The sequence below is a fragment of the Chanodichthys erythropterus genome, chromosome 17, assembly GCF_024489055.1.
Source record: "Chanodichthys erythropterus isolate Z2021 chromosome 17, ASM2448905v1, whole genome shotgun sequence".
Lineage (NCBI taxonomy): Eukaryota > Metazoa > Chordata > Actinopteri > Cypriniformes > Xenocyprididae > Chanodichthys > Chanodichthys erythropterus.
Genome location: NC_090237.1, coordinates 15,003,451 through 15,017,621, shown reverse-complemented (window position 1 = coordinate 15,017,621; position 14,171 = coordinate 15,003,451). Strand labels below are relative to the sequence as shown.

Sequence of the window (14,171 nt, the reverse complement as noted above, 5' to 3'; positions counted from 1 at the left end):
TTTGTTCATTGTATCTTATAATATTGTGGAAATCCGTATTTGCCTCATCCTTCTACCAGCTATACCGTAACATTGAAGAAATTGAAGACTGGTCTGAAACATATTACTTTGTCAGTGTCAATTTTCCAAATGACTGTATTTATTCCAACCTTCTGCAGGTTTTCAGCATGTTGCCAGACCGTTTTCTTACATTTGACATTGATGGTGCAATAACTAACTACATCTAGTAAAGTTTATCATTTTTTGTGTTGTAATTGTAATTTATTCTGAAGCAATATTCCCATCAGTGTTCTGTAAACTGTTGTTAAGATGTAAACTGTAAATCATCAGATTTGTATACGCTCCCTTAAAGGGATAGGTCAATCAAAAATAAAGTCTAGTCGTTCCGAACCTGTATGAGTTCTTTATTCTGTTCAACTAAAAATATATTTTGAATGTCAGTAAACAGACAGCTGACTGTAGCGAGTGACTTTCATAGGAAAAAAAAATACTAAGTCACTTGTTAACATCAACTGTCTGGTTACTGACATTCTTCAAAATATTATCATTTTTAGTTCAACAGAAGAAAGAGACTCATAGGTTTGGAACAACTAAGTCAATGATGACAGAAGAATAGGTTTAACTATCCCTTGAAGTTGATTGTCATGGCATTTTTTTATTTTATTTTTATTTTTTTTACCTTTTATAAAAAAGGTAATTTTCCCCTAACCTTGGCTATCAATTTCATGTTAGGCTAATTAGAATAACTCACTGTAGGGCTTTTACCATTATTTTTTTTCCACGGCAGAGGAAATATGCATCAGAAGTGGCATTTAGATACATGTATAAAATTGAATATGAATGTGCAAAGCAAGCATGAATAACACTGTTTAACAATTTTACAATAAAGATCTAAAAAGCTTTTGTGGATTTTACAAATTATCTTTAATACAATATACTGAAAAAGTGACATTTCCCTTTTTGCAAAGTTCAAATGTTGATAAAATATATAACTTTAACTAAAGATACATTAAACTACATGTGTTACAAAAACAATTGTGAAATGTCAAAAAATCTGCAGAACTGTTTAAGCGTGACAACTGCAAATCAAAAATGTATCTTGTATCTAAAAATAATGGTAAAAGCCCTACAGTGAGTTATTCTAATTAACATGAGATTGATAGCCAAGGGGAAATTACCTTTTTTATAAAGGTAAAAAAAAAAAAAAAATGCCACGACAATCAATTTCAAGGGATAGTTAAACCTAAATGATAATTCTGTCATCATTGACTTAACTCTAGTTGTTCCAAACCTATGAGTTTCTTTCTTCTGTTGAACTAAAAAGGATGATATTTTGAAGACCGTTGACTCTGCAGTCAGCTGTCTGTTTACTGACATTCAAAATATTTTTATTTCAGCAGAAGAAAGAAACTCATACAGGTTCGGAACAACTAGAACGTAAGGCAAGGATGACAGGATTTTTATTTTTGATTGACCTATCCCTTTAAGGGAGCATATACAAATCTGATGATATACAGTTTACATCTTAACAACAGTTTACAGAACACTGATGGGAATATTGCTTCAGAATAAATTACAATTACAACACAAAAAAAGATAAACTTTACTAGATGTAGTTAGGTACCATCACAGTATTTGAAAAGAAACGTGAGGCGAGTCAATTGTTGCGTGAGGAGTCGCCGGCTGAGGAAAGTGAGTCGCCGGTTGCGTGAGGAAAGTGAGTCGCCAGCTGAGGAGAGTCAGTGGTCAGCTGCGTGAGGAAAGTGAGTCGTTCGCTGCGTGTTAAAATTAAAATATTCAATTCAATAATAAATGTTGCAAATATTATTTGTGTTATTTATCTCACATTATATTTTGTAATGTGATTTTTCAAAATAGTGTAATAGTTTAATAGTTTTTTGTACTGGCTAGTTATTTTGGTGAATTGTATTAAAACCAGATCAAAAATCCTAATAAAATTAAATCATGTTTATTAATGTAAAATGTGAAACCCACAGCAATAAAAAAAAAAAAAAAAAATGGACTATATTAATTAATATTAACTTTTTAATTAATAGATAATAACAAATTAGATTTTGGTGGTATTTTGACCACTCACATAGGAAATGTCCCCGGTTTCTATTTCAGAAATCTGGTAACCTTACTGCAAAATCAAGCTGTTACATTCATATATTTATTGTCCAATATTCCCAATTTTTCTGATGCATGTCCTTAATTTAATTTCATATGTTGGTATTAATTCAGTGTTTATAAGCCTAATGCTAATACTAGATTTTTAAAAGAATTTTAACCCAAACTGACTAGGTTACTAGAGCGCAAAAATGTTTTGTGAAAAAGTGGAAGACTTAAACACAAAGTCTGTAAAATAAACTGTTAAAAGGATTTGATGATCACTACTGATAGTATTTTACCCTTTGTTAAGTTTTATCAAAGCATTTGATATTGCCATAAACTAGTGATTGCCGACTCGCTTTCACCCCAAAATGGCGGAAACTGAATTCAACAAATTACATGCTCCGTTACATCTCATACTCGAACGCTATTGGCTCGAGGTTTTGTCATTCTTTGACAGGATGAACCAGTCCCAAGAGTTGCGCATACGCTCGCTGCTAATAACGCCGCGCTGCTGTGGATTCATTTCGTTCACCTAAAAGATTCGTTCGAAAAGAACGATTCGTTCACGAAGGTAACATCACTAACGTTACATGAGAGTAGAGACGGTCCAGTTCATCTCATGACCTGGATGATCGCTCCTCATCATGGCTCTGAATATCTGCTGCTGTTGGAAAGAGCTTCTTCTGCTCTCTTTCCTCCTGATCTGTGCTAATGGACAAACATCAACACCGTAAGTTTTTAACAGTTTCAGCGGGAGGTAGTTTGCTTTCTACAGTCAACAATTTGATCTCACAGTGATCTTACCGCGAGCTCCCAGGATACTCATGATGTGTTCACAATAATAAATCTAACATCTATATAACATCTAATTAGTTAGACCTACTTAAAAAAGCATGCAAACAGATTGCCTTAAAAAAATCAGATGCAAATAGATTTTTAAAAAAAAATTCTGGCCAAAGGTCCAGAATTTAAGTCGGGTTTTTTATTTATTTATTTATTTATTTAAAATGTGATGATTGTCGTCATTTTTTTTAATCAATGTTTGTGACAAATTTACTGGGTTGCTGTTTTAAATTAATATGATACATTATTGTAGCTGGACGTGTGTGTGTGCCGTGCGTGCCGTTCAGAGAGTAGGAGTTTCTCAATGTCAAGGATACTTCCTTGGCAGGACTGGTCCTTCCAAGTCACTTCCTTCAGAGGCTAGGCGAGGCTCCTCTTTAGCATTCGGAGAAATGGAACAGACTAGCAATAATATTGTAATAACTTACAATAATAATAATATGATATTAAAATTAATATGATAATTTCTTCCTTACATCTGCTTTAATACATGTCTCGAAAGTATGAATAGCTATTATTAGTTAATAAATTCTGGGTTCGAATCCAACCATGTATGATTTTTTTTCTCTCATTAAAACCAAAGATGTTCTTCAGTGATTGTATATCAAGAGCAGGGACACGTTTATGTGTATTTTGTTTTGTGATTCAAAGTAACGAATAGAGTCTCTGCAACAGTTAAGCGATAGATTAAGCGCTCGTCCGTGTGAACACTGCACAGTGTGCACGAGCGCCGAGAGTCCTCATCAACCGTCGAAATTCGTTCCAGTACTCAAGAACGCAAGAACAGAGGACGCATGAAAGCACCAGGATGTGTTCTTGATATCGAGGATGCATCGAATGCAAACTTGAGGGAATCGAACCGTTAAAAATCCCAGAAGATGCTGCGGCGGTCGACGTACGGAAGCCTGTAAGCTTTAAAGTTCTCGTGAGATTCCAGCTACAAGCTCGCAAATACGTGACGGCTCGTGAAAGTAAACCGTTTGTTTTGCTTAATTTTAATAAAATGATAACCTGAATAAAGCCTGCAGTATTTTTATTGGCATATAAAAAATAATCTTAACATTGACAAAGCATAACAGCCAAAGGCTACTTATTTTCATAAATACACGCGGTGAAATAAAAAGATATAAAATTATATGAAAACAATGTCTATAATAACATGAAAGAACATGAAACAGGTTATGACAATTTGTTTGTGATGTTATGTTGTATTTATTGTGCATTAGCCACTTATAATATGCTGGGACGGTTCTCAAATGAAATTCTCAAATGATGCGTTCTCTGTCCTCGCGTCCTTCCGAGATCGTTCTTTCAAGGTCGCCTGGCAAGACCAGACTCCACGAGAACGCAAGTCCGTTCTCTGCGTTCTTGGAATTGAGAAACAGCCATTGAGAAACGCCTAGTGCCTCAGGGATGACGCATTTTCGTAGACAAAACCCGGAAGTGAGTTAGCATTTTAGGACTTCCGGTTCCAGCGCAGTAAAGTCTGTTTTTTTTTTAATTGGTTTTTGCTAAATCGCCTGAAATAAGGTCTGTGGTTAACAAAGCCTCTAAATACTTTCACGTTTTGATCTATGACATAAAACACACCAGTTATAACCCACTTGTGATTTTTTTTTTTTACTTTTACTGTGTCTTAAAATCGGCGGTTGCTAACAAATTGCTAAAAGGGACTACTTCCTTTGGCAAGGACTTTAGACGTCATCATTAAAAACAGGACATTTGGACAGCATTTTTCATGAAAAAGTGGATAAGTATTCATAACAGCACAGATCATAATCAGCGCGCATGTTTATAAATAAATTTGTTTTCTAAATAAAGTTTGAGGAAGCTTGGTGGTGGTGACGTTGATGCGCGACCATGGTGTGCTGCAGTCCGTTTACCCCGGAACACGATTTTTTACTATGGGACCCTCCTGAAATGCGATTGGGCTAGTTTTGGGCTAGTTTCGAGGAGAAATTGGGCGTGTCTTGTTGTGAAAACCTGGCAACCCTGGTCCCAGTATAACGTATAAATAGTGCGAGTAGTTTGTTCACACTGAACCAGGGCTGGGTTCCAATTCGGTTTTTAAATGCCCTTCCTTCGCTAACTTCACTCGGTCTTGCTGACTCGGATGTACGTCATTGCTTACGTTGCACGAGTGCCCACTACTGGTGGAACCCTTGCAGGGGGCTGAACTGGAACGTCCTAAGCCCTTGATCACTAAATAACTAGCTTCCAGCGGATGACAGTGCGCAGAATTATGGAATAATTTTTATTTTTGGGTGAACTATTCCTTTAATGTCTCAATGCATAAGCTGATTTATTATTTATTTTGTCCCCTTAAAAAAATATTTAATATAGCATTCTAGATGTATATGAGTGTTTTAAATGTTTAAAAAAATAATTAATATATCATAGAGTTGTTTGTGGTGGAGTTAATTAAACATGATATGCGGTGATGTCATAATCATGTTGCATTGTGGATTATGGAGCTGCCTGAAGTGTACATATGAAGTCGAAAATCGAGGGAGCGAGGGGTCTGTCCATATAAACTTCGCTCGTCCACTTCACGAAGTGGAACGCACTTCAAAATGGCAGCAGGGATTCCCCCGAGGGGAAGTGTTTAGGGAAGTTTGCGAGTGCGTGTCTAAAACTGGAGTGGAATGCAGACCGGGTGTGTCTCATACATCCTGAGTTCAGTGATTCAGATCATGATTATGTGAAAACATAACCAGCACCCCTAGTGAAAAAAAAAAAGTATGCTAAGTATACTTGCAGCAAGACTAATTATTAGTATATTTCAAGTGTGTTAATGCTTGAAGTGTGCTATTTTGTACTAAGTATATTTTAGTTGTAATTAAGTACAATTAAAATACAACTTTAAGTATATTTAGTATACTTTTAATTGGAACAACTTCAAGTATACTTAGTACACTAAGTATATGCCTGTGTAGGGACTAATTACATGCTTGATTTAAGTACATTACAAAATAATTACGAGTGTCTTCAGAACACACAAGCAATATACAATGAATATATTATTTTACAGGTAATAGTATATACTGTATGCTCAGTACCTTTGGCTTATTCCAAATACTAAAAATTACACACTTTGCAGTCAATAAACAATACACTTTGTTATTACTTATACTTTGTATAATACAGTCAACATTTGAAGTGGATCAAAACCTTTAATCAAAGTTGTCATAAAACCTTCTTATGACAACTTTGCTGAACTTGATCCACTTCAAATGTTGACTACTGTACTTTGAATTACATAATCTCACACAATACACTATTATAATTGTGCTACTATTTAAGTACAGTTTAACACATTTTCCCAAAGTTGAATGCATTTGATTTCAAGGCCATTAAAATAAATAAAATGTAACAACATCACTAATGAAGAGACATATTACATTAATAAATCCAATGGTTTTTATTTAAACTTAACATACATTCAGCAAAACTTACCATGTTTTTCATTAAAGAAAAAAAAATTATTGGACCAATGGTGACCCTCTATACACAAATACAAATTACACATTTTCTGATGATCTTCTCATTATTGTGTCTGATGGCCGCTTACACAGAGGCAGTGACCGCAGAAACTCGTGAAGAACAGCATCTGTTAACAGAATATACAGAAGATGTTCAACTCTTTATTCACGTTTACAATAGTCTGTCTGAATCCTATATTGAACCAATAATATTTCTGAACAGTAAATGAGGATCAGCCAAATCAGTATGGCATGTCGATGTTGTTTTTGGGTTATAGTCAAGCATACAACACTTTATGAATTAATATCGTACAGAATACGGGCCGATTTGACCAATCTGTTTTGGTGCTGCATACAATGTGCCATAAACCACCACACACAAACTCAAAAAGGAGTTAAGCCGAAATATCGCTCTCCGTTTGTTAAAGAAAATAAAAAAAGTTTGTTAACTGGTAGACTACAACTTACCTCCAAATAGCAGCACTTTTCTCCGGTTCTTTCAGGATCGCGTAGGCCATTAAATTCCCGGTTGTCATCGCCATCTGTCAGTCTGCGATTTCATTTGATTGAACTGGTCAGAATTCCCAAGATTGAGCGATGTATTGCGCTTCCAGTGTTTTATTAACCCTTAAATGCATACCTCGGGTCTTTTGTGACCCGGGACATCATTCACTACCCTCCTCCTCGTTCATTTTTTAAAGTTAGACATCAACTTTCTTGGTATTCCTCAATCAATTCATTATAAAGAATATAACAAGAAAAAAATCATAAAATCATACAAGAATGCCTACTTTTGTATTCATTTTTTGTAAAAATTTGTATAGGGTCGCAAACGACCCGAGGTGTGTATGAGTGTACATATATTTTTCTGCACAACAATAATTTAATCTTAGATGACGGAATAAGTGTGATTCACCTTTATTCCACAAGGTGGCAGTGTCTGATACACAATGCTGAAGTGACGACTCACTCAAACAGAAAACGAAATAATAATAACAACATGAAATGGCTCAGTGATTTACTGCAGAGTAAGTACTGAACGCAATCAAATATGACTGTAACTGTTACAGGATGGATCTGGTGAACCTGTTAGTGATCGAAATATTGATTTTGAAGATGTTGAAAATGAAATAGTTTTAAGAATACGTTTGAGATCGCGAATGGGCTCATATTCGTTGACCAGAAACATAAAACTAGCCCATTATTTGCTGAATGTACTGGGAAATGAGCTCTGATGAGGACAGTGATGATGGCATAAAACATCTGCTCCGAATGAGCCCTTTCAAGCTGCAAAAGGAAACAAAATACGATTTATTTTATTCTTCTGTAATTGTTACTCTAATATCAGAGGAGTTTTATATTATCGCGACAGGTAGAGATCCTTCCATGTTAGATATTGATCCGGGTCGATAACGACCCGAATATGTAAGAATGATTGGCGAAACAGTCATGCATTTAAGGGTTAAATAAATTATACATTGCGACAATATAATTCACCTGATAGCCACTGAGTGACTGAGCGAGAGGATTCAGACAAGGACCGTGACGTCAGCAGCTGTGGTTGGCTGAAGGCAGTGTTGCCAGATCTCGCGAGACAAATAAGCAACCAGGCCTGTGAAAACAAGCCCAAAACAAGCGACTTTTTCTACGGAGCAGTTTTTCCTCGGTGTAGTTAAACTTGAAAAAAATGTGTATATTGACGTCTTTCCGCGTTTGAAACAACATTCAATTCTCATGTTCACTCATGTTTATTTGACGCTATAAATGGACTAGTAGGAGATGATCGGTTTACGAGCCTCTTGAGCTGAGGCGCTAGCAATTTGTCACGACCATGGTCACGACTCACGACACATTAAAGGAACACTCCACTTTTTTTGAAAATAGGCTAATTTTCCAACTCCCCTAGAGTTAAACAGTTGAGTTTTACAGTTTTCGAATCCATTCAGCTGATCTCCGGTTCTGGCGGTACCACTTTTAGCATAGATTTAGCATAGTTCATTGAATCTGATTAGACCGTTAGCATCGCGCTTAAAAATGACCAAAGAGTTTTGATATTTTTCCTATTTAAAACTTGACTTTTCTGTAGTTAAATCGTGTACTAAGACCAACGGAAAATAAAAAGTTGTGATTTTTTTAGGCTGATATGGCTAGGAACTATACTCTCATTCAGGCGTAATAATCAAGGAACTTTGCTGCCGTTCCATGTGTAACGGGTAGATATTATCTTAAATTATTTTTTGGGGGGGACTTTTATTTTGACGGGTGGACTGATTTTCGGTGTGTTCGGGGCGCACTGCGAGAGAGAGAGGAGATGCGCGCTGTGTTTGATAGTGTCACAAAAAGAAAGTGAGTGTTGTGTCATGATCGAGAAGCCCGTTTGATAGTGTTAATCGGAGCTTTAGTCGACTAAAGGACGACAGCATCAAGTGTTTTTGTGAACTGTATCACGCATTTCGTCATTGGAGTTTTTGTGTCGTTTTGCTCCGCGGATTGCATTGCTGTGCAACTGTGACGCAGTGATGCAGCAACGTTAATAGTTCGTGAAGGCTACGAGAACTGTAAGTGCTTCTTCTAAAGTACAGTTTTCCCTTGATTGACGACGATTGAAGAGATTTGTCACGTTTTTGCGGTGTTTTGCACTCTTTATATTTAATTGAGAAGCAGCCTGCAGCCTTACGAACTGGTTTCATTCGATTCAACCGAACTGGTCTCAGTCATTTGTTTGTTTTGCACTGTCATCGCGCATGATAACTGCTGTACAGAACGGCTGTACATTGCCATTCGTTTGGGACGTAGTTTTTGTGAAATTTCAAGTTTCAGACTATTTTGTGTAACCCTGCCATTCAACGACATTGCAGATTGATTCATCTCAGTTTGATTCATTTTGGGTTCGACTCATCTTAGTACTTTTTCATTTTTTGGGATGTTTCATTGTGGCTGAGTGATTCAATTAGGAGTCTATTTCAACGCACGCTACGTCGAGACCACTCATCTCAAAACATTTTTCTATGGACTGTTCTTCTTCCTAAGTCTTTTTGATATTTTGATGAACAGTGAAATGTGAGAGTTCATTGAACTACAGAACCAAATGTGAACTGTGAATGTGAACACCTAAAGGGACGTTTCACGTAAGTGTTTCTAATGTGAAATTTCATTGTGTTTGCAATTGTTTCTTGTGTTTTTTTTCAAGTGTGACTGTCTAACAGTGATCATTTGCACAGTGAAAACTCATCCTAAGTGGGGTATAGAAAAATTACAGGTGTTTTCTATTTTGAATAACCATTGGGTTTGAGTATTGTATAGGTTAAAAGTTAATAACTTTTAAATTGAAGGTGATTGTGGCATAGTGAGTTAAAAAGAAAACTCAAAGACTGTATTTGTTTTTTTTGTTTTTATTTGGTGATTATAAGTAACAAGTAATAAGATTAAGTAACACTTCATTACAAGGAAGGAAAATATATACAGAAAATAAACCCTGTTTAATTTTTGTACTTACTATCAGTGTATTATTTATTCATTTTTCTTTTGGTTGAAAGCTGTCAGGGAGTAGGGGCGTCTTACCCACTTTATTAGATCAGGGAAGGGAGGAGTATTTTAGACTGTGTCTCACATACATTTACTTCAGGAAGCCATCTTGTGACATTACTCTCTCTGAAGCCTACCCTTGCCGGTCTGTAGAGTGCATCTCAATAAAGTAGGACACAACATATGTACACTAGTATATAATAAGACTAAAAGCACTGTTAACGGGGACTAAGATCCTTTCGTTATTCAGTCTTCCAGGGCAGCTCTAACGAATTCCCCCTACAAGACGGGCTGCATACCCCGTTACAAAAGTGGCGTCACGAACAGGATAGAATTAGGCACATTTAATTAGTCACACGTCTCCAGGCTCGCAAGTGGTTGTTCAAGTAAGATGTCTGAGCTCGAGGAACTAAGACGAGAGATGGCGGAGATGCAAAGGCGGTTTGCAGAGCAGGCAGGGGCACTCGATCAAGCCAGGGCAGAGCAGAGAGAAGCCCTTTCCCTAGCAAAGGTGGTAATTGAGAGCCAGACTTCTGCACAACCGACCCCAGCTGCCATTTATATTCCCAGAGACAGGAAGCTGCCTGAATTCAGTGGTTGCGTGTCAAAGCCAGGAGAGCTGAGTATTGAAGAATGGGTGGTATCGATGAAGTCTGCATTTCAGGTCATGAGAGTTCCCACTGAGGATCGAATTGAGCTGGTGAAACAGAATCTAAAAGACGAGGCCAAGGCCACAGTGAAGTTTATGATGGATGGAAAGGAAGAGACTGTTGATAACATCTTCACTGTTCTCCTCGACACCTACGGAGATAAAGTGCCCATTGGTACGAGGCTTAAAGATTTCTATGATCGTGCTCAGAAGGTAGGGGAAACAATACGCTCCTATGCGTATGACCTTCGGGAAAGACTTAATCGTGTGCAGCGCCGAGAGCCAAACAGAGTGGCAGATGCTGAAAATGTTTTGAAGGAGCAGTTGGTGCTAGGCTTACAAGATGACTTTTTGCGAAGAGAGATGAAGCGTAGAGTTAAAGCTGAACCAGATTTGAGTTTTGTTCAGTTGATGCAAGAAGCAATTACCTGGTCAGAAGAGGAGGAAACACAGACTCCTAGTAATGTAAGGTCCAGTACCCGTGCCAGAGGGGTAGTGAATGCTGCTGCAGTGCAGGATGCTTCCTCTGCTCTGTCGCTGGAGAAACTTCATGAGGCGATCAAAAAAATAGCGGCTCGTCAAGAGGAACTATATCAAGCTGTTCATGGGAAGGAGAGAAATAGGCCACAGCAGAGCCGTCCAAAGAAGCAACCATTAAAAGACAGCGAAGGCCGTTTATATTTGTTATTCATGTGGTGAACCCGGACATACCAGTCGCTTTTGTCCGCAAGGTGGTAAGTTGAGGAGGGGTCCAGCTCCATCACAGCATACAGTGGAGGAGTTAGTTGAAGTTACAGAAAATGACTCCGGAGGTATGGTGCCAGAAAAGCCCAGGGCCCTCATTGATTAGATGTCACACAGCAGAATGGCTGGCTGATGAGACTGCTGAAGAACATAAGGGAGGTGCTTTTGGGGATTGCCTGTCAATTGAGGTGAAGATAGCTGGTGTCAAGACTAAGTGCCTCTTAGATACAGGGTCAGAGGTGTCCACCATATCTGAGTCACACTTCAGGCAGCACTTTGAGGAGCAAAACCTGAAGTTATCCTCTGCGTGCTGGGTTAAGCTGACCGCGGCCAATGGACTGGACATTCCTGTCTTGGGATGCTTACAGGCTGATGTAGAATGTCTGGGAAAAGTACTTCCTGGGAAGTGTATATTCGTTCTGACTGACACAAGCCCTGATGTGAAGGAAATGAAAGGGATGTCTGGGATCATTGGGATGAATATACTCAATGAAGTTCAGTCTTTGTTCATCTCAGCGGAGGGAATGGAGAAGATTGATAAGTATAATCGACGAGATGAAGCTCAAGTCCGGAGAGTGCTTGCTAGAGTTGAGAAAGAAGCAGGACATCTGAGGCCCGATGGAAGGATCGGTTATGTCAAGATTGCCGGAAGACAGGCTGTCACTATTCCTCCCCGCTGTGAGAAGGTGCTGGAAGGTCGTTGTGGAGTGTCACCGAGGGTAAGAAGTCATGTGCTAGTAGAGCCAGTAGCTGGAACAAGTTTGCCAAAAAGGACTCCTAGTGGCTCACGTTCTTGCCAAAACAGAGGGTGGAAAGGTCCCTGTACGTATGGTGAACTTGAGTGGAAAGGCTGTTAGACTTGCTCCCCGAGCCAGGGTTGCTTCTGTGTATAGGCCCAAAGAGGTCATCACAAAGGATATGCTTGAATTTGAGGAAGATGATGGCGCACTTCATGTCAAGGAGTTGGTGGAAGACAAGGTTCAAGCTGATAAAAACTCACTTGTGCCACTACCAGTTCCTGTTGAAGTGAACTATGAAGGACTCACACCAGAACAATGTGAGAGGCTCATTGGGTTGTTATCTAAGCACAAAGAAGTTTTCTCCAAGGATGACCAAGATTATGGCTACACCACGGCTGTGGTGCACAATATTCCTACAGGTGAAGCACCACCAATAAAGCAGCGACATCGTAGAGTACCACCACAGATATTCCAAGAGGTCAAAAGGCATGTCCAAGATCTGGTGTCCCAGGGAGTTCTCAAAGAGAGCAGCAGTCCCTGGGCATCACCTGCAGTTATCGTCATGAAGAAAGATGGCAGTGTGCGTTTCTGCTGTGATTACCGAAAGCTGAACCAAGTGACGTGTAAGGATGCATATCCGCTTCCACGGGTGGACGAGTCCTTGGATGCTTTGGGTAATGCTAAACTGTTCTCTACACTAGACCTGACTGCTGGGTACTTTCAGGTAGCGGTGAGTGAGAAGGATCGAGAGAAGACGGCTGTCACCACCCCATTTGGCCTGTTTGAGTGGACCAGGATGCCATTCGGGTTGTGCAACGCTCCGGCCACCTTTCAGCGCCTTATGGGAGTGGTTCTTGGTGACTTGACCTTTGACGTTCTTCTGGTTTATCTGGACGATGTCATTATCTTCTCCAAAGACTTTGAGAGCCACTGTGAGAGGTTAGAACTTGTCTTCAACCGTCTGAAACAGCATGGGTTAAAACTGAAGCCGAGCAAATGCTTTCTCCTTAGGCCAGAAGTGAAGTTTTTGGGGCACCAGATCTCCGCAGAAGGCATAAAAGTGGATAGCGAAAAGGTTAAAGTCCTGCACACGTGGCCAGTTCCGAAAAGTGTAAGAGAAGTCAGGCAAGTACTTGGGTTTATGAGCTACTATAGAAAATTCGTTCCAAGGTTCGCACAGATTGCCAAACCACTACATGCTTTGGTAGGTGGAGAAAAGAAAAGCAGAACCTCTACAAATTTCACCTGGAGCCAAGAATGCCAGATTGCATTTGACGAGTTGAAGGGGTGCTTGATGTCTCCCCCCATCCTTGCATACCCCGACTTCAGTTTGTCCTTCACCCTTGCCACGGATGGAAGCCATCACGGACTGGGGGCTGTACTCAGTCAGAAGCAAGGAGGGACTGAGCGTGTCGTGGCATATGCAAGCAGGGGTCTGAGAAGATCAGAGAAGAATGACAAAAACTATAGTGCGTTTAAGCTGGAACTGCTTGCGTTGAAGTGGGCAGTTACGGAAAAATTCAGAGAATACCTTATGTATTCAAAATTCACCGTGATTACCGACCATAACCCGCTACGTTACCTTGATTCGGCTAACCTTGGCGCAGTTGAGCAACGCTGGGTAGCACAACTGGCGGAGTACAACTTTGAAGTATGCTACAAACCTGGCCGACTCAACACGAGTGCAGATGCATTATCGAGAATCCCTGCCAGGGAGGAATCGGAGATGGATGATGATGGTAAGGATTTCATCCGGCTAGGAGCTGACGAAGTGAGGGCATGTTTGTGGCCAGCCAAAAGATTGTCCAGGAGGAACCTAAAGGTAAAGCTGCGGTGCAAGCATCTGTAAGAGGAGAAATAAGTGGTTATAGCTGGAGCGAGATTGGAAAGCACCAACGAAATGACCCTATGATCTGTCCCATTTATAAAGCAGTGGCCGAGGGCAAGAAACCAAGCAGAGTGGGTCAAAGTTGTATGGACCCGAAACTGAAGAAGCTTGCCAAGGAGTTTGACCGTCTTAAGCTGCGGCAGAGTGCTATTCAGATGCATCCTCGACCCTAGGGATGGAGAGGA

General features: G+C 39.4%; 1 protein-coding gene across 1 annotated transcript in view; it reads left to right on the top strand.

The window, feature by feature from the left end:
• Positions 1-2,605: 2,605 nt before the first annotated feature.
• The window catches only part of LOC137005428 (alpha-2-macroglobulin-like), a 41,060-nt gene continuing 29,494 nt past the window's right edge, over positions 2,606-14,171 (top strand). Inside the window, exon 1 of the mRNA XM_067366322.1 lies at positions 2,606-2,845. Coding sequence (XP_067222423.1) covers positions 2,760-2,845 — 86 coding nt within the window. The 5' untranslated portion in view covers positions 2,606-2,759. The remainder of the gene's footprint in view (positions 2,846-14,171) is intronic.